The sequence below is a fragment of the Erithacus rubecula genome (genome assembly GCF_903797595.1).
Source record: "Erithacus rubecula genome assembly, chromosome: 2".
NCBI classification, from domain to species: Eukaryota; Metazoa; Chordata; class Aves; order Passeriformes; family Muscicapidae; genus Erithacus; species Erithacus rubecula.
In genome coordinates, this window is record NC_136685.1 from 23796325 (window position 1) to 23820127 (window position 23803).

The following is a 23803-nucleotide window of genomic DNA, read 5'->3' on the forward strand; positions in this document are numbered from 1 at the left end:
AATCCCCAGGCAGGAAGTGACTGTCATTAATGCTTTTTCATTAGTATTTTTAAAAAGACACTACAGGAATATTTCTACTTATACACTCTGCATATCTACCACTGCAGCTGCAATTTAAGGAACTTTACCTTGATCATCTCTTTCTCTTCTTCAGTGCACGTTTTCATAATCTTATCCCCAGATTTAACAAGTTCATCAATAGTATCTTTGTGCCTTAAAATCTCCATGGTAAAAGCCTTGAAACACAATAAAAATTGGTTAGAATAATGATTTAAAAAAAAAAAAAAAAAGTGTTTGGAGCAAAAACTGGTTTTGAAGTACATTAATTATAATGGATTGAAAATTAAATCATGCCAGTACATTTTCTAGATGGAGAGTGTGCCGGCCAATAATTAACATGACAGTTGGAAATGCATTTCTTTTACCTTTTGAACTTGCAGCTGAGCAGTGGTCTGGTCTTGCTCAAGCCTAATATCACCCAAAGACATCAGTTTCTTTTCTGTTTCTGCAATCCAGGCAAATTCAGCATCAGCTGCTTGATCAAACTAAATGAGGGAGACATGAATTAGTTCAGCAGTTCTACAGACGTGAAATTAGAATAACAGTTTCAAAAATTTTAAAGAAGATTAAACAGCATGTTTTTGAATTTTCAGAAAGATAGCAGCTCAATTTCCATTTGAGGTTTTTATATAAATGAAATGCAGTGCTCAAAATGGTTCTGAGGGATTGTAATACAAGCAGCCTAGTTCATAAGCATGACAAAGCAACAGAAGCAAATACTTTTTCCAAAGCCAGTTCTCTAACAGTCATAAGAAAACAAAAAAGGATTATAATCTCAGAGTTTTAACTATACTGTTTGTTTTTATTTTATTCTACTTTTACATGTCTTTTTCATCTGTGTTTATTATTACTGCTAGTGTTGCAATTATCCTGAGACAGAGTTGTTTGATGTTACCTTATTAATCTGAAGAGCTGCTTTGGTATTAAATGATCAAGGCAAAACAATCATAGTTCAACTAAGTGCAAGAACCTCACCTCAGATTAAATGCAAAAGTGTTTTTTGAGCATTTGGACACAGTCAGTCATTTTCCTAAAAGATTAACTTCTGACTACATTTAGTCAACATTTAAGTGTTTCAGAAATTTCCTGAAAGCACTAATGTAATGAGAAGACCTGTTTCTCACTAATTTGCAAAGAAAAGCATGAAAAGAAGAATGTGGAGATCTAAGTCTTCTAAAATGTGAGACCAAATTAAAAAAAAACAAAAAACACACATTTTCTCTTCAGATCAAGTTTATAGACATGCATCTTAGCACACACATGTTGCAGTACTCAAACAAGGGCAGCTTTGAGCCTAAGCCACAGAGAAATATTACATGGGATGTGTCAGATGCACATTGTAGAAACTACTAAGAATTTATTTATTGAATTCATTAAAACTCTGCCCCCTCTCCAAAATTAACTGAACCTAAATATAGCCCCGAGTTATTGTTGAAGTCTGTCTGGATGTTTTAGGTCAGAACCTGCTACTTGTGTTGTTGATGCCCACACTTTCCTCAGAAATCTCCTTCAGAACACTCTCAGCCACACCTGTCTTTAAAATATGCTGGTCTGTGCCTTCATGGCACAGTAGTTCATAACAGCCCTCCTCCTTAATATAACTGGAATTTAATTTAGTCCCTAACTCGGAGTTGTCTTAGAGGTTAATCATGAGTTCCACAAAATGAAAGAAACAGTTCTGAGATTTTGTTCTTTATGAGTCAATCTTTTTCAACCTTTATAATTCATTTATTACATGAAAGAGCAGAACATTCTATTTCACTATATGTCATTTTTCATTTAAAGTAACAGAAAGTAAAACTTGTCCTAAATATTGTGACATCCTATTAGAAATGTATGTTCTGAAATAATCAGTACTGTAAACATTAGCATGAAGCACATGCACCAGTGGCAGTTAAATCTTGGCTTTAGAAACTACAGTTCACAATCAGAGCTTTCAAATGTGTTAGATGTACAAACTAACTGCAGTGCGACTTCCTGATACCAAATCCTCATGGGCATGTAAGTAATATTGAGGAAATATTCAATGGAAATAACAAAATCAAGGCATGGCACTGAAACTTGTAAGTTAAATAGCATTGAGGAAGGGAAGAACTCTAAACTCAATTTGCTGAAGGTATAGGATTTCCAATTTGTGATGCTTAAAAAAACCATTAAGGAATAAAAAGCATGAAATTGGCACACTCTACATCCAAAATTTGAAAAGTTTTCTTCCCATTATACATGGCAGTTACTTATGAGCCCTGAGCTACACTTTGAGTCACTATAAAATCATCTTCTTAATCCCCATGCAGTTTAACCAAGCATAGTGCACCATGGTACATTTTCTTCTGATCAGGAATGATTGACTTCCAAATATGATGATGCTGTGATTTTCCCCATGAATGCTTTCTAAAGCACTCTCTATGGCTGTTTTAGAGTGAAGAACAAGCCCAAAGTAGAATATGACCTTGTATTTCTACAGAGGACTCCTTCACTAGATGCCTTCAGTCTTGAGAAATGAAGACTAAACCACGCAGCTGAATTCATATCTATTATCAGTCTGGGACCATTTTGCCCAGCTAGTCAAAAATCCTGGGCATTGCATTTGTCTATTATTCTTCCAGCTTCCATTCACAACATGAAGCTATTCTGCCTAATCATCTGTATTTCTTGCTGCATTCCTCACCTTGGTGCAGGAACATCTCCCACAAAACCCACACTTACTCCTCCACCCAAAACTTCTTAATAGTATAGGAACTTCAATAAGTTGGGCAAACTTAAAGAGAACTAGCTTCTCCAAAATGTTTTTTATTTTGCATAGCTAAATATAAAGTATTTTATTCTTTACTGGAAGCACATTAAGCTACCTAACCTTATCACAGGCTATCGTGTATAGGAGTTTATTGTGATGATGTGGAGGTTAGGGGTATGCAGGATGAGAGTGCAACGTGCACTTGCAACATTAGCCAGTGGAATAACAGCTCTGAACTTTTTATGTCTGGACCTGAAACTGCTCAACTTATGCCAGAGGATGCAACATACTCAAGGAATTCATAAAATCTGAAGGAGAGCCAATATACAATCTCCTATCTCACCTCATTACTCATTAAAAAAAATCACCCTTCATTTTTGAGAATATGGTTAATGAGATAAGAAAATATTCATCAGTAAACCCCTTAAAAAGACACCTGTCATTATTTTTAGGCTTACTTAGAAGAAAATCTGAATTACTGCCAGTCAGCTCCTAGCCAATTTTGAAATTATCACACATGCTTTCTCCTTGTCCTGTTGCAACTGTTTATGGGAATTATATAGCAAAAGGAGAAATATCCACTATAAAAATATTTTTATGTCTGAATTTGAAAACTCTGTTTCTACAACACATTTATAAACTGGCTTAAATATGAGACTACTTAGTGAAAAAATTAGAGCCCAGTTCTCAAAGTGTATCCATGTATACTTCTATGCACGTATAGAAACCTCCACATGTTAAATAACTTAGGTTTCCGGTCCCAAGAAGATATTAATAAAAGCGAGTGTTATTTAAATCCTCCACTACAGCTTGAACTAAGTCATTCAGCTTTTAATAGTCTAATGTGCAGAGGAGTTAGACAATCAGTTGATGTTAAAAGGTGTGGCCAACCTAGCAATATCAGTGTCACATCCAGAAAAGGTGGCTCAGAACCTTTTTACTTATTTTACTTAACACAACATGATGCACAAAAAACCTGGGCCATTCAGTTCTTAAGGAGACTCTGACTTAAGGAGCCACAGGATAGTAACAGCAATTTTACCTAAATTATTACTGTTTGCATCAACAAGAAGGGGGACAACTACAACAGAGTACAGATTAACAGATTTCTGGCATTCATATTTTAACACTGGAGTCCCATTTCATTCAAATGTGCCATCTGCTGCTCAAGCATAACAAACTTTTGGCACCACTATTAAAGAACAGCTCTTGTTCAAGTACACATGACCAAAGAAGAGTTTCCAGTACCTGCTGGGATCTCAGGATGGCAGCATCAATCTCATCCACCTTCTGAGAGATCGTGTCACTCACTAATCTGTACCGTTCGTTGTCCTCTGTTATCATCTTGTCCAGCCCCTCTCTGGCCCTCCATGGCACCAGCTCCAGGAAGGCACTGCCAACTTCATTCAGAGTGTCCACCAAGCCTTTGTTGTTCTTTGCTTCTTTTTTCAGCTCCTGTAAAAGGCCATTTAAAACAATGAAACCATTTACACGTGGTTATATATGAATGGAACATACACTGTTTGCAGTTTTTTCATTCTTTCAACTACTCCATGAATCCAGAACTGAAATGATTTCCACACAAACCAAAGGGCTAAATTAAAATACTGATTTTCTGCTAAACTGTATCAGCTTTTTGAGACTGTAAGTTGTTTGACAGAAAGGTAGGTTGTTCTTAAGAGAATTTTCCACAGAATCTAACCTAAATATATTTCTCCATTCAGTATGACTTTCTGAAAATTTTCTAAGAATTGTTAGTACTTCATGAAGCATCCAAAGAAAATAAAATGGATGGCTGTGAACTACAACTCAGCACGCAACATAGCAAAATATGATGAATTCAAATTATTTCTGCAATGACTGGATTAAATTTCAAGCACATATTCACATAAAGGAACAAGTTTTTACCTGTACAGAACTCCCCATCTATTAAGGAAATTTAATGGAATTTTTTTAAGCTTCCACCCTCAACATTTTCCATACCATGCAGCTTACACTACATTTTCTTTTGTAATAAATCTTGTTAAACAAAAATAGTAATATATATTTAAAATGCTGACACTTCACAGGATTTTATCCATGCCACAGCTAAAGAACTAAAATGCCTTTGTTTGACAGCTTATGAAGTTTCCCAGTCATAGGTAGCTCCTCAAATAAAATAAAAATGTTGTGCTACTCTTGTGCTAAAAATAAACCTCAGCCCAATATCATAAGGGATTATAACAGATGACTCTGGAAAAAGTTTGATTCCTAACTACTGTTACATTTAGTCAAATGATCTGATGCCAAGATTAGTTATTTAAAAAATTATTTCATATCAAGCATAAATTAACACAAAACCTCACCAAATCACAGAATAGTAAAAAAGTCACAGGTTCTTAAACCTACTTTTTGTCTTTCTTGTACTTGGCTTAATTCTTCACCCTTTGGTATTTGAGTTTCATATGAGAGTAACTCCATCTCTACTTCATCAAGCCATTTGCAGAGTTCCTCATGAGTGGAATGCAGTTGACCTGCAAGCTGCAGAGCCTGCTCTAAAGTCTTGGATACATCAGAACTTAATTTTGTAATTTCTTTGTATCTTGCTTTAATGCCTTCCAGTTTATCTTGAACAATTACAACTTCATCACCTAAAATATTAAAGGAATGTTATTTCCCATGATCACAAATATTTAAAAAAAAAAACCAAAAAAAACCAACAAAATCACCACAACAACAAAAAAATAAAAATCCCAAACTCCACATATTACAGGAACCTCAGAATTTAGTTTATAAAATAACCCCAACAAGGGGACAAGACCAATCCTCAACTGTTGCAAATTATCCTACCACCACTAAAGCCCACAGAGCTACAAAGTTTACCTCAATTCAGAATTGGTCTCTTTTTTCTGCTTTACTAAACTATTAGGGAGTAGGGAGTTAAACCCAATTTTAAACAGAAATGTTCTTAAAAAAATCCACCCTTAAATTCACAATAGTTCTTATAAAGGTCAAATAAAAGATATAAAAGTGTTACCAAAAATGTAAAGAACAACAACAACAAAAAAAATCTGCATTACTAACTAGACTTTCAATTTCAGTAGATTTTGACATCACAGTTCACCCTCATTGCTGTCCATCTGAAACACAACTCAAAAGGCTAAAATAAAAACAATGCATTGACATTTATTAGCAATAATATTGCTCAGATTTCATCACAGAATATGTGTAAGGGCACAGTTTGGAACAAAAAAGGATAATACCACCCTGCACAAACATACGCCTGTAAAGGTGCAAGAACTTTACAAGTACTGGAAAATCTGGACAGATGTTGATCTACAGAACACATTGTATAGAAGTGGAATGCAACTTTTCCCACTGTATTAGTTCCCATGGCCAAAGCTTTTCCCTTGCAGTAATAGGCAGTTTAACATCTTGTTCATCTGTGGATGCCTGCAGGGAATTCACCGTGTCCACTGCTGCCAAACAGCTCTCCACTATGAGTAATGCCCATAACTCACCATTAGGAATGGAATGCAGGTTCACTAAAATTATTTTCTACTAAAAATAATAAAAGGATTCAAGGGCTAAATTCTCTACAGGCAAAAAAGGCCTTTTGCTCAGTTACACTAAAAGTAAAACTGGCCACAAAACATAACCTAGCTTGACCTCAAACCTGATTAAAATAAACAAGTATGATTGTTTTAGCCAGTAAATATGAACCATATTACAAGTCTCACTTTAGTTTTCTTAGGCACCTGCAAGTACAAGTAAAAAAAGTAGGACAGATTATAGTTTTACTTAAGTTCTCACCTGTTGTTTGCTTGAGAAGCTCTAAGCCATTTTGTATAGCTAAATCAACATTTTGTTTTCTAAGAAGAATCTCTTCCTGAAGATCCTATGAATAAAGGTCATTTATGTTAGCACAGACCTAAAAAAATATATTATTTTTATTTATAATAAGCATATTGAGATTTTAAACAAAATGTATTAATGAAAATAAATGACATGTGGAGATATAAATAAAATTTAAAACATGAATTAAATAAGAAATGAACAGAAATCAGAATACCAGTAGTTCAGAGTGCTGTTTCTCAAGCAATTCTGTGTTGCAATCTTGGACTGACAATTTGTTCAGTTTATCATGGATTTCATTCAGCCAGTTCATCAATTCAACTTCGTCCTCCCCAAAAATCTGAGCATTGCTGTAAGCTTGCTGAAGAAGTTCAGACCTGCTGTTGCTCTTCTCTTGAATTTCAATGTATCGTGTCTGAGCAGCATCTAGCTTTTCCTGCACCATATCTTTATCTTCCCTGGAGCACATAGTCTTTAGGGACTGACCAGCACTAATGGCCTGATGTAAACTCTTATTGTGAGCTAGGACATCATCTTCTAGGGCCTATATTTCATTTTAAATAATGAAGAATAATGGAAAAGAAAATCAGAAAAACATAAAATAAATTAAAGTGGAACTCAATAAAAATTGAAAAAAAGACATATTGCCAACATAAATATATAAAACTTAAATTACAGAGGAAAAAAATGAAATGGTATGGTAAAATGAGTACAGTGCAACAGCTTTGCCAGTTGTGTTGTGCTTCACAGAAGCACCTAAAAGGAATGACCAAAGCAAGCGAGTTTGTATCTTACTTTATGCTGAGAAATTTGCTGCTGCAGTTTGGAAGCCTGTGTTCCAATGGGTTCTGCATTTGCAAGCCTCTTCTCTGTGGCTGTCAGCCACTCCACCAGAGGCTCCAGAGCTTCGTGGAACTGCTGCGCTACCACCGAGATGCCTTCCAGCTGACGGTTCCTATCAATACAGCCAGGGAATGGTCATCTTTGGGGATGAAGTAAGCCTCAAACAGTTTTAATAAAGTTCCTTGAATCCTTAGAAAAACACCTCAGAAATAATTCCATCTCATTGTAGCAACCAGTCACCAAATAAGACAGATAGACACGACACTTAATGCAAAGCAGGGTAAAGTAAAAATGAAGTAAAATTTAAAACAAATAAACACCTCCAATGCATTTTGCTAATATACCAGTTTTGAAAATAAAAATATCCCTTTATTCATATGCTTTTTGCTGGAAATAATCTAGCATTCAATTCAGCAAGACATTGTTTTATACCCAGTTAAGATAGTTCTCAAGTTTCCAGCTGTCTTCAAGCATAAAGTTACATTCCCTTGCCTATCATATATGTTTTAAGGTTTGGCAAAGGCTTTACTGAACCAGAACATACTGTCATGCTTCCTCAGTGCTGTAAAATATCTTTAAACATTTTTTCAATGATGACAACAGAATTATTTGTTTCTAAATTTGCACCTCTTGTCCTGGATAAAAGCTCTCAATAAAGTTCGTGAGACATCATTAATAAAGCATAGAGACCTGACCTCCAAAACAAGAAAATGGTATCTAAAGCATTTCTGGCTCAGATTATTACATCCCAGAGAAGACTCTTGATTACAGCAAAGTCTTCTCTATAAGCAGTGCTGAACAAATGTCATTCAAGCAGACTTTTAAGAGAGATTTTTTCTACATGAAAACACCACAATAACTTCTTTCAAATGAGGATCTCATTCCAGATAAAAGCTACATTTATTTGTGCTTTCCAAGGCTCATAAGCAAGGTAGACTTGACATACTTAGCCATGGAACACTCTGTGGGCTACTCTACACAGTTTTCAAAACCATTCTCAAATTCCTTCTTCATTTCTAGAGACCAGCCAAAGAACAATGAAGACAAGCTTGCAGCTAATGGATGGCTTGGAAAAAGCTGCAATTCCATTTGTAATTAGATATCACCAGACTGGAAGGATATTATTAAATTAAATACAACATTAACATTTACCCCAGCTAATGAGTCAGATTCCTTCAATAAAAAAGAAAAAAAGAAAAGAAGGAAATAATGGTCTATTAGTGGCTGCCTAATTAAATAATCCTATTATTAGTATGAGGTAACAAAACAGGTTCAGCTAAAGAGAGGCTATCAGAAGGAATAGAAGACAGCAGAAGTGAGGTGAGCTCAGTGCTACTTTAAAGTCCCAACACAACCATTTGTTCTTCACTGTGAAGCTTCACTGTGCACTTTAAATTTTTCTTCAGCTTCCGAATCCTCTCTTACTTGCAATTATAAGCCATTTTCCAAGCTATGTCTCATGCACCCTTCTGTCTACTCTGAAAAAGACTGTCCTTCTCAAATTCCCACCCAGAAAACATGTTCAGTAACCCTTTCAATACAGATTTCCTCAAGGACACTTTACAGTTCATAACTTTACAGGTATTTTATATATTGATAATGCATAAATGTAAGCCTGTATTTACACATTCTGTGTGAATGGATTTTGCTTGATTTCTTTCAATTCGAATTTCAAGTGGACCTCAATGTCTTTTAAGAGATAGGGTTTTCTGTGTTACTAGAATATATATCTATATACTTTAAAGGTCCTATTTTTCTTGAAAACTAAGAGAGCTCATCACTTGCATGCATCTGCAACTGACATTATGATTACCTCTAAGTCACAGAAACTAATTATGTAGATAATATTTTTTAAAAAAGAGAAAGAATTGAGTGCCTCTTCTTTGTAGCAGCAATTCAGGTATTTGAAGTTCCAGTAGAACACCATTATTATTTGCACTTGATTTCATTACAAAACAGGCTCTTGCCTCAAAACACTTGCATTTTAATTAATTATCAGAGATAAAATACTCAGAAGATACATATGTAGTTAATCCTAGCATATTATCACATTAGACTAAACATCTTTAAAGAGCTTTGGGTCTCTTCAGGTCACTTTTTCTCCACCTTTCCCTCAGAGGACCCATTATATCAACATGATGACACCAAGACGTAACGCAATTGAAAGCATGATAGAACTTCACAGTTCAGAGTTCCACATGTTGCTTCTTAACATCTATCACATGCTATGTCTACATTTTTCAAGCCCATGAAAGAATTCAAGTACCTTGTTTCAGCTTTACTGAGCAAGGCATCCCATCGACTATCCAGGAAACTCAACTGTTTCAGGATTTTCACTCTGTCAGCAGGCTCTGCTGACTCCGCAATTTTCTCCCCTTCGCGCTTGATTGCCTCCACAGTGGGCTTGCGGTCATCCAGCAGCCTCTGCAGAAGCTACAGAGAGAGCAACCAAGCACCAGCTTATTAAGAAATATTGCAATACTGCAAATGTAATAACAGTTGACTTCTTGAAAAGCTGTTGAAACAAAAAAAAAACCCCACCAAAAACTAAACCACGATGCCTATATTGTGATAAAAATGTCAACAGAGCTAATTAAAGAGACACATGTAACACACACGTCAACCTCTTCACCAACACAGGCTCCTTTTAGTTTCTCAATTGTTTTCTTAAGAACACTGGAGTTTCACGAAGCCCAAACAACAACCTTGATTCCTCTGAGGTAAGGATGTGTGGCAGCCCAGAAAGTGAACACATAGAGGAAAAGGCTGTTCTATATAACACCCTCAAGGGAATACAGCTATTCAGAATTAAGTTACATCTTTTAGGCACATTTATGGGAAAACTGCATAACAGTTTGGCATCACAGAGGTAATCTGGATACACAGAGAGATGGGAAAATAGATAGTAAAACTATTGTATAATCAACTCCTCACTTATATGAGATACAATTGAGTTCATCAATCTAGTGTAATACATTAACTTCTCTATGAAGAATAAAATGCACCTCTGTCTACAATCCTCCCTTCCTTCATTCCCTAGGTGCCATTGGTAATGTTAACATTTTGCCACTGCAGGTATCCCAAGATGACAACCTGCACTGGCAGTAACTTTATAACGTGGGTGGCAGTGGGCCACACAGTCCAACTGCATGAGTCGTATGTTTTATCAGCTACACTGTCATTCTTTTTTCTATAACCACTATTAAAATATACCAAAGTTGATGACACTGATACAGAGCTTCTACATCAGCACAGGCCACTTCCCAATGGGATTCCAACTAATTACCAACAACAAACACAAGAAGATCAAGAGCCAAGTATTTAAGTCCATAATCTTCCATTTTATCTTGGTAGTACTAGAGTGAAAATTCACCAGGCTTTATTACCTGCCTTTCAAATGGCCAAATACTGGATTTTATGCTTTCTCTTTTTCCAATGGATTTTTAACATCCTTTCCAGATAATATTAGTAATTCTGACCAGAGCTCAGATTGCACAGAATCACTCTGTCTTATATCCAAAAAGATGAGCACTTCACCCAACCCTGGACAAAGTCTTGAGTTTTGAACAGATGGCTCCTTTAAACACCTCAGCATACCCCAGTGTAATACAATACACTTGAACACATACTATGCTCTGCCAAAGACTAGGAATTTATTCTCATTGATCCAGTGGAAGGAGAGAGATTCTGAAACCATTTCACTTACCTTCTGTTCTTGTATTTGGGCCTTGACAACTTTGAATTCAGCAGATGGTGGTTTCTGATTAGCCACAAGATCTTCTGTATCAATGAGCCAGCTAAGCAGAGATTCAAGGGCATCCTGAAATCTTCCACAGTGGAGGAGGGCTTCCTGCAATTGGGCAGCACGCTGGGCAACCTGAAAAAACAGTAGAGGATCTCACCTGTTCATTTTAATTCTGTGAAATAATTAGTCAAAATCCATAGAATATCTGTCAATATCACTAATAAATACTCTTGTTTTTGTAACTATTTATAACAGCACTATGTCACAATTCAGCATGAATTTCTTGGGGCTGGAGACATCCAATGAAAGAACAGACTCCCAGGAAATCAGCCTGCTCTAGTAATTCCTTACAAGTTACTCCTGTGTTATATAGCCACAGTATTATGAAATATACTGACAGGATGTTTGCATTTAAGATGGTTTTTATTTTCCTTATAGAAAGAATGAGCCAGGATTTCAAGTAGCAGCTCTTAATAAGGCCCAATATTGCCATCAGTGAGAAATAAAAGTAGGAAAGGAGAAGGCAAATATGTGAACAGCAGGTGTCTGGTTCTGCTGTACCACACCTTCAGAAAGAGAGCAGAAGATGAGCACCATTTTTACTCACCACCCTCTCAATTTCCCAACAGCAGCTACTGCTGAAGGAAGACTTTCAGAAAGTACAGAGAAGCATCTATAGCCAATTTTTGAAAGCAGTAATACTTTCTGATGCCTTAAACAATACAATCCTTAAGGTGCTGAAAAGGAAACATTCCACCAGTGACACAAAGCTGGGCTGTATCATCGCTCTGTGCACTGTGCAGGTACAACAGTGTACATGAGCAAACACAACTAAGTGAAAAAACATGACTGAAAATGGGACTGGATCTCCAGGAACCCTTTCCAACCCCAAGCATTTCTTGATTCTGTGAGTCTTTCCTGACTAAAAATCCAGAAAGTTTGGCAAAACCTTATAAATGACAGCAACACCTCTGGCTATTAGCAATATAAATCTTATCCTTAGAATTACAAGGAAATTGTGTAAAGCAAATGCAATTCATATTCTTAGTGAATATTTAATTTCCTGTATTTTGAAAGACATCAGCGAGCAAATAATCAAAAGGCAGGACACAATAAAAGCAGAATAGGATACAAGATAATAACCTTCTTATTAAGAGTCTTCCATCGAGTGTTGACATCTTCAAGGTCGTGTTCAAGGTTTTCTGTGTTGGTACTTTTAGCAGCACTCTGAATTAGGCCCTGACCCAACCAATTTACTTCCTGTTGTTTTACTTGTAAGGGTTCAATTTCTTCTTTCTGGAATACCTGCAGTAGAAACCCAAGAGAGACATGAAACATGGTAATTTCTGTCATAAAATGCATCTGGTGCTGGCATGACAATATGCAACAAAAACATTGCTTGAAACTGGTGTCTAGAAGAAAGGAAACCATTTCTTGTCAGGACCTTCCTAAAAAACCATTAATAAATCTAAACAGAATAGGCTCAATCTAAACAGAGTAAATTCAATACATCATAGAAGGGGAAATGGCACACATTTCCATGAGTAGTTTTAGATAGGAAGGAAAGGGGCAGAGAAAAACAGAGGTAGTGGAACTTTTGGGGGTTGAAAAAAGAAAACTTCTGATAGAGTAGGAAAAAAAACCTGGAGAAACTCTTCTGTTTAATTATCTATCTAGAAAATCTAACAAAAAATGAATAGCACAGATCAAGAGAGATAAGCAGACATTTTTTTCCAAATTAGGACCCAAGCCGAAGTTTTAAGTCAAAGAAACATTAGAAGGAAGGAAGAGGTATTTTTAAATCGGTTTAGATTATAATGGTAACAAGTGAGGAAGAGGCTCTATGGATGCTGTTGAAACAGTATCCCAGGAAAATGGGCTTCCATTCAAAGGATATTCTTGCAAATTGCCAAGGCTTTGACCATGCCCAACAGCAGCTTGAGCAGTTTTGTGTTTGCTTTACTCTACTCTTGCAGGTATTTAGGCCTTTTCAGAGCCAGATTATTACCATTAGCAACAGCAATGTAAATCTCCATTTGTATTCAGCAGCATTAAGCTGCACTGACACAAGTGTCAATGAGATCAGAAAATGGCCTGAAGCCCCTGAATTAATTACACAGGCCAGTGAAAAATAACCAATGAATAAACAATGCTAAAGAATGCTCAACTTTTGACCCTAAATCCTTCAATTTCTATAGCAGCATTCAGTAACAGTTTTGATGTACACTTAGTGCATTCAAAGCAACCTTTCTCAGCATCCTGAAAAGCAGAGATCGCTCTGAATGTACCAGCAATTCTCCTCTTTTGCACAAAACAGGCTGTGGCAAGTGATTGCTTTTAAAACTCCAGACCTCAGGTGGCTAAGCACACTTCCACCAGCTTGACAAGTTAATCTGGAAGCTACAGCAACTACACTAAACATGAGAGGTAAAATAAATTAATCATCCCTAAGAGATTTATTCCTACAGACAAAAAACAACCCCTAAAAACTGTAAGACTGTGGTTACATCAAAACTAAGAGAGTGCAGTGAGTTGACTGCTCCGAGAAGAAGGAAAATGCTTGTGTTTTTCTTGACTGTAGGGTAAGGAGGAGGCAGAATAATATTTCAACACAGAATCAATAACAAATTCTTCTTTTATGTGCCATAAAGTCACATCTTTTGAGAACAACGTCCTACCACAGAGGCAACTGATCTCCATAATCTGCCCTTTAAAAATGCACACATTCTTTGTGGAGAGAAGCTTAAAATAAATTACAATTATTGCTGAGGCCAAAGTTTACCAGAACAACGTAGCAACAAAGCTTGAAGTATCTCAGATTTCAACCAGAGTGGGAAGAAAAAAATTACAGACCCGACAAACACCCTTTCCTTATTACAAAGCTTCCCTTACTCTCTTACCTCATCCACCACTCACAAAGCACTGCAAGATCCTGTGCTTGTAAAATACTACTGTAATGTCAGATCTGCTTTCTGGCACGCAAATGCAAAAGGCAGCTTTCAGAAGAGGCGGTGAGCCTTTAATCTGCCTGCTTTGGAAACCACAAGCATCTGATACTGCTGCTTATACCTTGATGAGTAAGGCTGCTCAGGCTGAACACTCGGGCTGTAGCTGCCCTTGGATGGCATCGCCCGCGACCACACGGCAGACACGGAGCACCAGCACAGAGCAAGGAGGAGGCATTCATTCCAGCCAGGAGTCACAGGCACCAGCTGGGCAATAACAGCCCTGCTCAGAACAGCTGGAGCAACAATCACTCCCTCAGGCTTTGCCCCAAGTTCATTTCCCATACTGACTATTTCACCTATTTTGGACACCCCATGTGTGCTATGTGAATGACACTGATCACTGCATCTGCCTAATTAATCCTTTTTTTTTAAAGCTATGTTTTTGCAGTAATGGCAAAACTTAAGAGTTTTAAACAAGTATCTTTATGGTTATATTGCAACTATTTCACAACTCTATGTTGTTTTTTTTTTCTGATTACCTTGTTGGATAAGAGGCCATTGCAGACTGTATCCAAGGTGTCTTGGATGCCAGTAGTCCAGATACTGCCTTTATTTCCCTCTGGGAAAACTTTTGGGCAGTTTACAGTACTATCTAATTCAAGCTGTTGAACAGAAAATGCCACTTCATTTGAGCCTGTACATGCTACACTGCATTCCTCTGTATCAGATAAAATTTCATATTTTGTAAAATCCAAGTCACTAGTATTTACAGCAGCATTAGTGTAATAAACATCTACATGAGGAGATACATCATCCACATAATCCTCCTCTACTGTTGTGACTCGTGTTTTAGTTTCTTCATAAACTTCATATGCATTTTCCACTTCATTTTTATCAGGGGTAATACTTCTTCCATCGCCTTGGAGAGGATCTTCATGTGACAGAATTTTCTCTTTGAAACCTTGTAAGTGAGAGTATTTCCCCTCCATCTCTTCCTGATCACTCTCACGAGTCTGGGCATTGTTTTGTTTTACTTTTCCAGAGGGCAAAATGTCATGCAAAGCCTGTCTGCAGTTTTCATTAACAGGGACACTCATGCTTGCAAGCAGTGGGGTTTGCTGCTCTCTGCAAATTGCTGGGATATATGGTCTGAAGTGACCTACTACATGGATATCTTCTGCAGAAGACAGACTTCGTGTTTGAGTCTGCTCCCCTGCTAATGGTGTATCTTGTTTTTCTTCCCTTTCTGTTGGAGGGCTGCACAAACCAGAATCATCCTCTTCCGAGGTAAGAGAATTCGTACCCCATTTGCATTTGCCTAGTCTAGCTGCCTCTGACAGATCAGCAGTTTCATTAAAGGAGCTTTCACTTCTGTTAGTGTAATCTGGAAAGCTGGGTGGAACAAGCATTCTCCACGATCGTCTATGCTCCTTCTTTTCAGTGTGAGACTTTGCTTTGGGTAACCCAGCTGTCCGGATTATATCACTGTTCAGTTTAAGAGCATCAAAGATCATTTTTTCATCTAACTTGCTAGCTTCACGGCTTCGGAGCTCAAAAACACTGGAAGAATTAAGGGCACCGTTGGAGCACAAAGTACTGATGTCCAGTGTTCTGTGACTGTAGGGTAAGGTCCGGTCTGTGAAGTGCCTCGAAGAGAGGCTGCCCTTGGAGCCTGAATCAATCTGTTCATTCAGCCGCACAGTGTCATAGATCGACCTCTGGGGAACGTAGCAGTCTTCAATATTCAGATCTTCATCTTCTTCCCCTTTGCCAACACATGGAGGATTCTGACGTAGACAGTCTGGCCTGCTAAGTGGTTTCCCCATCTTGAAAGTGTTCACACAAGTACACCTCCGTTTTCACAGATTCAGGGCAAACATTTAAAAAACATTAGCAATCTGAAGAAACAGTAAACTTGCCCTTAGCATAAGATGCATAGATACAAAAATATACACCATAAGATATGAAGTGGCTGAGGTCATTCGTTATCAGTGCATCCGTTAAAAATTGACTTTACCTGGAAATTGACTTCACCCCCCAAAATATAAAGTGCTTCGGTAAGAAAGTAACAGAAATGTCCCAATGCCACAGAAAAACAAAGTATAGAAGAAACCAGCAGTAGCCAAATATGTCAAACATTCAGTGGAAGGATTCATTTATTTTTCCAGGTCAGAATCTGTATCTGAAATCTCCCAAATAAGCCTTCAAATGAACAAGTGTTACAGAAGGCAGTACATTATCTTCTGTACATGACTGCTTAACTGTAATCCATTTAGCTGGCTTGCAGGGTCCCATCTCCTTTATAAATAAACCATGGTGTGGCAGCTTAAAAAGACAGAATCCACAGTGGCTTGTATGGTCCTGACCAAGGCACGGAGAAAAATCCTGGGGGGTGGGGTGGGGTGAAATAAGTTAAATCCAAAACAGCAAGAATAATAAAACAGCCCTTTACTTTTTTGGCAGTAGCTATAAATAACCTTGATCTGAACGGCAGCTTATCCTCCTCTCGCAACAGGCTTGTTCGTGGTGCCTCCACAAGTCCCACAGGAAAACATCACTTTCTCGCAGCCAAGCCAACGCGTCCTTGGAGCAGACCGTCGGAAGACGAGTGTTTCAGAGCGGCTCTCCCGATGCCGTCCTGGAGAGCTCCTTAAGGCCGCTGCAGAGCCGAGCAAGCGTGGCGCGCTCCCCGAAGGCACGGCAGGTTTACATTCGGCAGGTCCCGACTACGAGCTGCAGCTAGCGGGCTGCCCTCGCCTCCTCCCCATCTCTGAGGCGCAGCTGCTCAGGAGCCGAGGGAGGGAAGAGGGAAAGCCCCGCCGCGGCCGCCAGGAACGCCCCGCTCCGCTCGGCACACACATCTGCCCGGCCCGCCCGCGCCCCGAGCGCCGCTCCGGGGGCTGCCCTCCCTCCGGCCTGCCCGCCGCCTCCGGATCTCCTCAGCCGCCTTCGCTGCTCGCTCGGTGCCGCGCAGGGGGCTGGCGAGGGCAGGCGGTGACATGGCTCCGCCCCAGCCCGCTCCGAGCGCCGGGGGAGCGGCCAGCCCCGCTCCGGCCCACACCGCTCCGGCCCGGCCCCGCTCCGGCCCACACCGCTCCGGCTCGGCTCCAGCCCGGCTCCGGCCCGGCCCGCCGCCCGGGACAAACGCTGGGAAGGAAGCAGAGCTTTAACCGCGCCCGCACGCCATCGCCCCGTCCCATAAAGCAGGCATTTCAATGGGCTTCCTTTCTGAAGTTACACCGAAAGTTTGCTTACTACTACTCTGTATTACTTTAAAAAAATCCCTCCAAACTCGCCTAGTGTTTAGATTAGGTGTTGGAATAGCTACACATTGCTGCACCTGACATGCAGAGTGAGATGCTCAGTCCAGTTTTGGCTATTTTCAGTCTGGTCCCTGGCCCTGAGGCAGGAGCTTAGGGTGGCGGTGGCTACAGGGCAGCCGCTCCTGAAGAATCCAGCTCCCACTGAAAGATACATTAAAATACTGGGGGGAAACTACCTATATCTGACTTGTTTTTTTCTTTTTTATTTTCAATGGGATATATTGGAGCTCAAAACCAGCCTATCAATCAGGACAAAGATTTTGGTTTGGGAAATTGACATATTTTAAATACAGTTGCACTGTATTTTATTTGTTGCAAATAAACACTTGGCACCTACACTTGTAGCTCATAATCACGGAAGGGTTGGGGAACTCACGGGTAATTTGCCAGCAGCACAGGAGTGCCATGACCAAGCAGCTCCACTCCAGTGGAAGCCAAACCCCAAATGACCTGAGCTGCTGGTGTGACAGCAGCCATCAGTTACAGGGACAATTCAGATCTCAGTTTAAGGACAGCATAAGGCACTGAAACTTAACATATTCACTACAATCATCTTGAGCTTTCTGCATTAAGCAGCAAACACTGTATGCAAGAAATACAAACATACCACACTTCATGTTTATTGATTTACTTAATGAACAGTCAGGTACATACCAAAACACTAAGGTCATGCAAAACAAATTCTCTCTTCCTCCTCTCTGCTAAGCAGCCATATAGCATGTGGATTATGCCAAACTTAATCTGGATTCTCTAGCAAAGAGGTTCTCTAGTAAAGATGTGAAAAGACTTTTAGATACTTTTGATGAAAGGTCCTATCGTCAATGGTTATTTTCACCCAAAACAACCAAAACCAGATAGATTCCTGCTGAATTCAGAAAGTGCTGCATGATTTTATAGGGGAAGTGTATAGCTGAAATTGGTCCATATTTGTTCAACAGCAAAATCATTTTAACAGTTAAAAAATAGTTTATCATTTTTCATTGTTTCTGCCAGACAAGTCACTTTCAAAACGCAGCTCTTAAAGAAATATTAATGCTTGCTTATATTACTTTTGCTTTTCAATACAGACCTTAACTGTAGTAAATCCTGTGGAAATTTTTAGCATCTTATTCTACAGTTTGTAAACAGTGCATGGGATATGCAACAAAACTCAAAGAGAAACTTAAAGAGAAACTTCTGATTATGCTTTCAACATTATTTGCCTTCAAAGCAAAAATCAGAGGATTGACACCCTCTACATAACTAACAAGTCATGTAGATGTGGCATTTAGGGACACACTTGATGGTGGGCTTGGCAGTGCTGAGTTAATATTGGACTCTATGTTCTTAAAGGTCTTTTCCAACCTAAACAATTCTGTGATTCTATAACATAAACCAATTAAAATCTTAGTTCAAGCTCATTGACAGGAATACTCACACTACCTAAAAATTCCCATAAAGTCCAATTAGAAGGCAACCTCTAATGACTATATCAACTTTTAATCAAAAAATAAAAGCAAAAATCAGATTAACCACATGCTCATGAAAACTGTTCTAGCACTGTGCAGCTACTCAAACTCAGAATGTTCGGTTTAGTCCATTTGCACAATTATTTTTTGTTTTGCTTTTGAAGAATGGTGGCAGACTCAGTGTACCTTAACAAACCTAATTTACTGAAATTTCCTTTCAGTATCTATACACTGCATACAGACTTTAAAAAGTGTCTTACAAAGCCAAGTTAATTAGCAATTTTTTGTGTGTGTTTTATATTAATTGAGATAAACTCTGCATTTGGTTATACTCTTCCTGAAGTGAAGTAAAAGTCATGGTTCTATTTTGAAATTAACTGCTCTGAAGATTTTAATTTACAGAAAGTAAAATTTATAACTGTGTTGTAAATAAATACAGTTTAACACTGATGGCAACTACTTACAATTGAACATTGACAGCAACTACTTTCAATTTAACACTCTATACCGACTGGAATAAGTACATTACAAAGAAGAAATATAAATAAAACAAGTATGCATATGCAATTAAAATATATATATATATATAATACAACTCAAAGCCAGTTTATTTGTTTTAACATTATGTGTTTTAATGTCATGCCAAGAAGATGCACACACCTCTAACTCTTTGTACATAAAAATTGGTTAAACCACAAAAACCACCTCTGGCCCATCACACAAGATCCTTCCCTGAAGAGAGTGGAGACTTCACATTAATAGACCTATTCCAAAGAACAACTCTTGTGCTTTGCTCTTGAGGAATTGAAGCTGACTGTAGCTGACCACAGAAGCTAAAGGCATAAGGAGCCAGACAGTGGTTTTGTGGCCACAGCCACATTTTCAGGTTTATGTGTTTGCGTACGTGCACAAACATGTCAGCAAACACAAACACACCACGAGTGGAGCAGGATCTGTGGGATCCAGCCTCCCTGCAGTTTACTGTCTCAGGTAGAACTGCTCTCTGGAAGAGCAAAGAGTATAAACAGATAGATTACTTACTGTAATTTTGATATGCCTCAGTAGCACTGACACCAAGCATTAGGAGAGTTGATCCCTATCAGTATCCCTTCACTATCTACACTCTCACTTAGTAAAATCTCCCATTCTGGTCTCCCTATTTCCTTTCTTTGAAGTCTCCTCACTCTGCTGTTTTAATTCTGCATTTGCTTTTCACTTATTTAAACAACCCCTTCGCTTTTTCATCATTCTTCACCTCCTGTTTAATGGCTTTGTGTTTTTAATCATAAGCAAAAGCATGACCTAAAATAGTTGCTTCAAGCAAAACACATTTCTAAGCTTATAAATATCTAATATAAATACAATCCCAGAGTAGACTTCTGGATATAAACATGCAGCTATCACTGTTCTCCTTTATGTCTCTTCAGGGTTTTTTTGTCTTCTTACCACATAAGCTCTTGTGTTTCAGAGATGCTGTCATCCCACTGGTCTGCACAGGTCACCCACTCCCAAACTGCTCAATTACTGTGTTGTATCCAATGTCCTGATGAACTACAACACTGGGACAACACACAGGGAACTGGGTTTTCCTACCATCCACTCATCAGGTTACAACACTCCAGAAACATTTTTCTCTACAATAAAATACATGTTTTTACATACAAAATTCATTGCATACAATACGTATTAACAAAGACCTTAAGCTGCACCTAATGTTTGAAAGTGCAAGAAATGTGGTGAAATAAGAGATCCCAAAATCTTGAAAAAGTCCTGTACAGCCAATGTAAGCAAGGGCATTCACAGCAGGAGCTGCTGCTATTTTCTAATATCCAAAGTGTTTTACTAACCATATACAAAGAAAAGCCATTTGTTTCTCTTTTAAATTGAGATAGACTTGTTAGGATAGACTGGCATACAATTTTAATCCTCCCAGTCTAATGGAATCTCCTCATAATGTAAGTATTTGTTCAAGATTTTTGTCTCTATTTATGCATTCTCAAAGATCATCAAAACTCACAGTAACTTCCATTTGAAATTCCCAGATGAAAGCTTTCTGGTTTAATTTTCCTTTCCAATATGGCTTAAACAAGCAAAATGCACCCTCTGTTGGGCCAGCCATGTAATGACTCTTTTCCAAGACCATCAAAATTTTAACAGATGGCTTATCAAATCTTTCAATGAAGGTTTGGCTTTATCATTAAGTGTACAAGTCATACAAACATTTGAATCAAGATTATATTGGAACCAAACCAAAACAGTGCAGAATATTCAGTGCTACTACATAGCCATTAAGAGATTTATGACCTTTTTCAAACACGGCTTACATCTCTAAATCTTTCTGATGAACACTGGAAATTCATTTCTTGTAACCTAACCCAAGCAAGTATGTGTACTTATTTCAGCAGCAAAGCTCAATTAACACTCACCATCACCACAATGCATTTTTTTTGAGTTGGACATGGCATATTAAAAAAGGTACATACAGAATCTCTGGAGTGCATTTTGGATAAGGAGCTACAGAAAAATCTCAATATCATAGTATTATTTTGCCTGTTTTCTTTTTATTAGGATGTTTCTAGATAAGAGTGGAATTCAGTGAGGTAAAACTGGCCAGTGTATCAGAACAGAAAATGGCAAAAGCTAACATCTTAAACTTAAATATGCTGAAAGCAGGTGAAAAAACCCATAAAATACTCAGATGAGCAAAGTGAATGTGGCCTGGTATGTGAACACTGGAGTCTAAAATTCACACTGTGAAGATGAAAGTTTTGTAATACATGGACATCAAATAGAGACAATATGCAGTTTCTCAAAAACAAGCAGATGGATTACAGAAGGTGACAAGATAGTGAAAAGAGGTGAAGAGGGAACTGGAGTGCAGGAACTTGGAGCTGAGATACAAAATTCCCAATGCCTGCCAAGCTGTAGCAAAAGAGCATAAGATCCCCATTCAAAACATAAAATGCATACAGGCAGAACAGACTGCTGTGAAACAAAATTCCTCCAAGGTCTGCACTTAACCAGTCCCTTTCACTATGATGTTTAAGAAAATGGTACTGTGGTAAAATACTTTATAATAGTAAGAAAGCAATCTTCCTACCTTGAATGTATTCAGCTGCTGATTAATAGCCTCTGTTTCCATTCCAACAGGACCTTGTGACTCTTCATGTTCTTCAGCTCTCCCAAGCAGAGTGGAAAATTCTTTTAGCTTACTGTAAAACTCCTCAACACGGCAAATAGTACCTTCCACTTGATCTTCCCTGGCTTTTGCTCTATCTAGTAGCTTGTTGCACTGTTTGTTTAGAGCTTCCAAGTCTCTCTTTATACCAATAAGATCAGGAGAAGCTTCAGCTTCTGTTGCCAGCATAATTTTACAGTTTTTATTAGCATTTTCATTATTCATTATAAGATCCTCCAACTTTTTCATGAAGCATTTTATGTCCTCTCTCTGTGACTGCAGTACCTTGAGATCTCTCCCAACTGGAGCCATGCTGTCAAGTTCATCATCAAACTCTGCAAACTGAGAGAACATCTCTCTGATGCTGTTCTGGAAATGGCCAATTCCCTGAAGTTTGGTCTCTAGGAATGAGCACCTCTCCTCAACTTGCTGCTTCACTGCAGTGTATTCTTGCTCCAAAGACTCAGCTTGGAGTAAGAGGTCAGAAACACCTGCTGAATCAGAAGCTTCTACCACCAGGTCTTGGGCAAGCTTTTTTACTAAATCAACATGAGGTTTTAAAACCTGCAAGGCTTTCTGCTGGGCCTGCATCATTGTCAGGTGTTTGTTACTGAATGACTGAGGTCCAAGTGAGTCATGAGCTTCCAGATGTTCTTTGGCACTTTTAAGCTGTCTTTCCGTTTCCCTGGATGAGTCCTGAAACTCTTTCAGTCTCTGTGCCATATTTTCCAAGCACTCTCTCTTCTTGTGTAACTGCTCTGTAACCACCTTCACATTCTGATTAAGCATCTTTGTTTCTTCTTGAACAATTTCTTTATCTGTTTGACTTGCATTGAGCAAACTTTCAGCAGAATTATTTAATAGTTCCACTATGCCGTGGTGTTTATCCAGGTCCTTCTGCCATGCCCTCACCTGAACAATAGAATCCTCTATTTCAACAGGGTTTATGCCAACTTTTAATTCACACAGGTTGCTTTGGCACTTCTCTATCCATGGCTGCAGATTTTCTACATGCTGCTTATATTTGAGGGCTTTCTCCAGACAATCTGCTAATTTATCTTCCCTTTCTTTTACCTGTTTATTCATTTCATCCCAGTTACTCTTCAGTGCTGCAATTTGGGATTGTAACTCTGCTTTGTCATCTCCTTGAGTCTTCTGTAAGATACTTTCTCCTTCTGCAACAATTCTTTCATATGAACTAATCTGATCAGTCATTGTCTTCTTAAAATCTTTCTGTTCTTCAATTAGTGATTGCAAGGCATCAAGTTTGGCTGACACAGGACGAGCCTGGTTCAGCTCTTCTTTCTTTTTGCTTAGCCAGGCCTGAAAGTCCTTAGACATTTGCTGGAACTGATGAGAAGTGGCATATGCTGACTGGAGCTGCTGAACATGGTTATCTACAAAGGAGAAGGCAGCAGAGATTCATTTAGTGAAAAAAATAGTAACTAATATTGGTTCTATTATACATGATCATTAACTTAGGGAAACCCAGTCCTTAGTATGTGGAGTTTGACTGGCAGACAGTCAAGTTTCTTGCAAGGGGCAGAATCATCCCTGTGTTACAGAAGAGCAGTGAAGGCATTAGGACATGAGCCAAAAGAGGTGAACTCATCCAGTCTGTGTCTATATGATCCCATTTGGGCAGATTCTGGTGTTTAAAAACACACAATTGTGCTTCATGGTACTATGA

The 23803-nt window shown here is 38.4% G+C and overlaps 1 protein-coding gene across 4 annotated transcripts in view; it reads right to left on the reverse strand.

The window, feature by feature from the left end:
- LOC306798550 (dystonin-like) overlaps positions 1–23803 on the reverse strand; it is a 283743-nt gene that overhangs the window by 49218 nt on the left and 210722 nt on the right. For all 4 annotated transcript variants that reach the window (XM_079298670.1, XM_079298669.1, XM_079298672.1 and 1 more), the window contains 11 exons: positions 22036–23510; positions 12360–12521; positions 11178–11348; positions 9738–9904; positions 7424–7583; positions 6846–7172; positions 6587–6671; positions 5183–5424; positions 4043–4249; positions 426–545; positions 129–236 (listed from right to left, as the gene is read on the reverse strand). In XM_079298670.1, the coding sequence (XP_079154796.1) occupies positions 129–236; positions 426–545; positions 4043–4249; positions 5183–5424; positions 6587–6671; positions 6846–7172; positions 7424–7583; positions 9738–9904; positions 11178–11348; positions 12360–12521; positions 22036–23510 (3224 nt within the window). The remainder of the gene's footprint in view (positions 1–128; positions 237–425; positions 546–4042; positions 4250–5182; positions 5425–6586; positions 6672–6845; positions 7173–7423; positions 7584–9737; positions 9905–11177; positions 11349–12359; positions 12522–22035; positions 23511–23803) is intronic.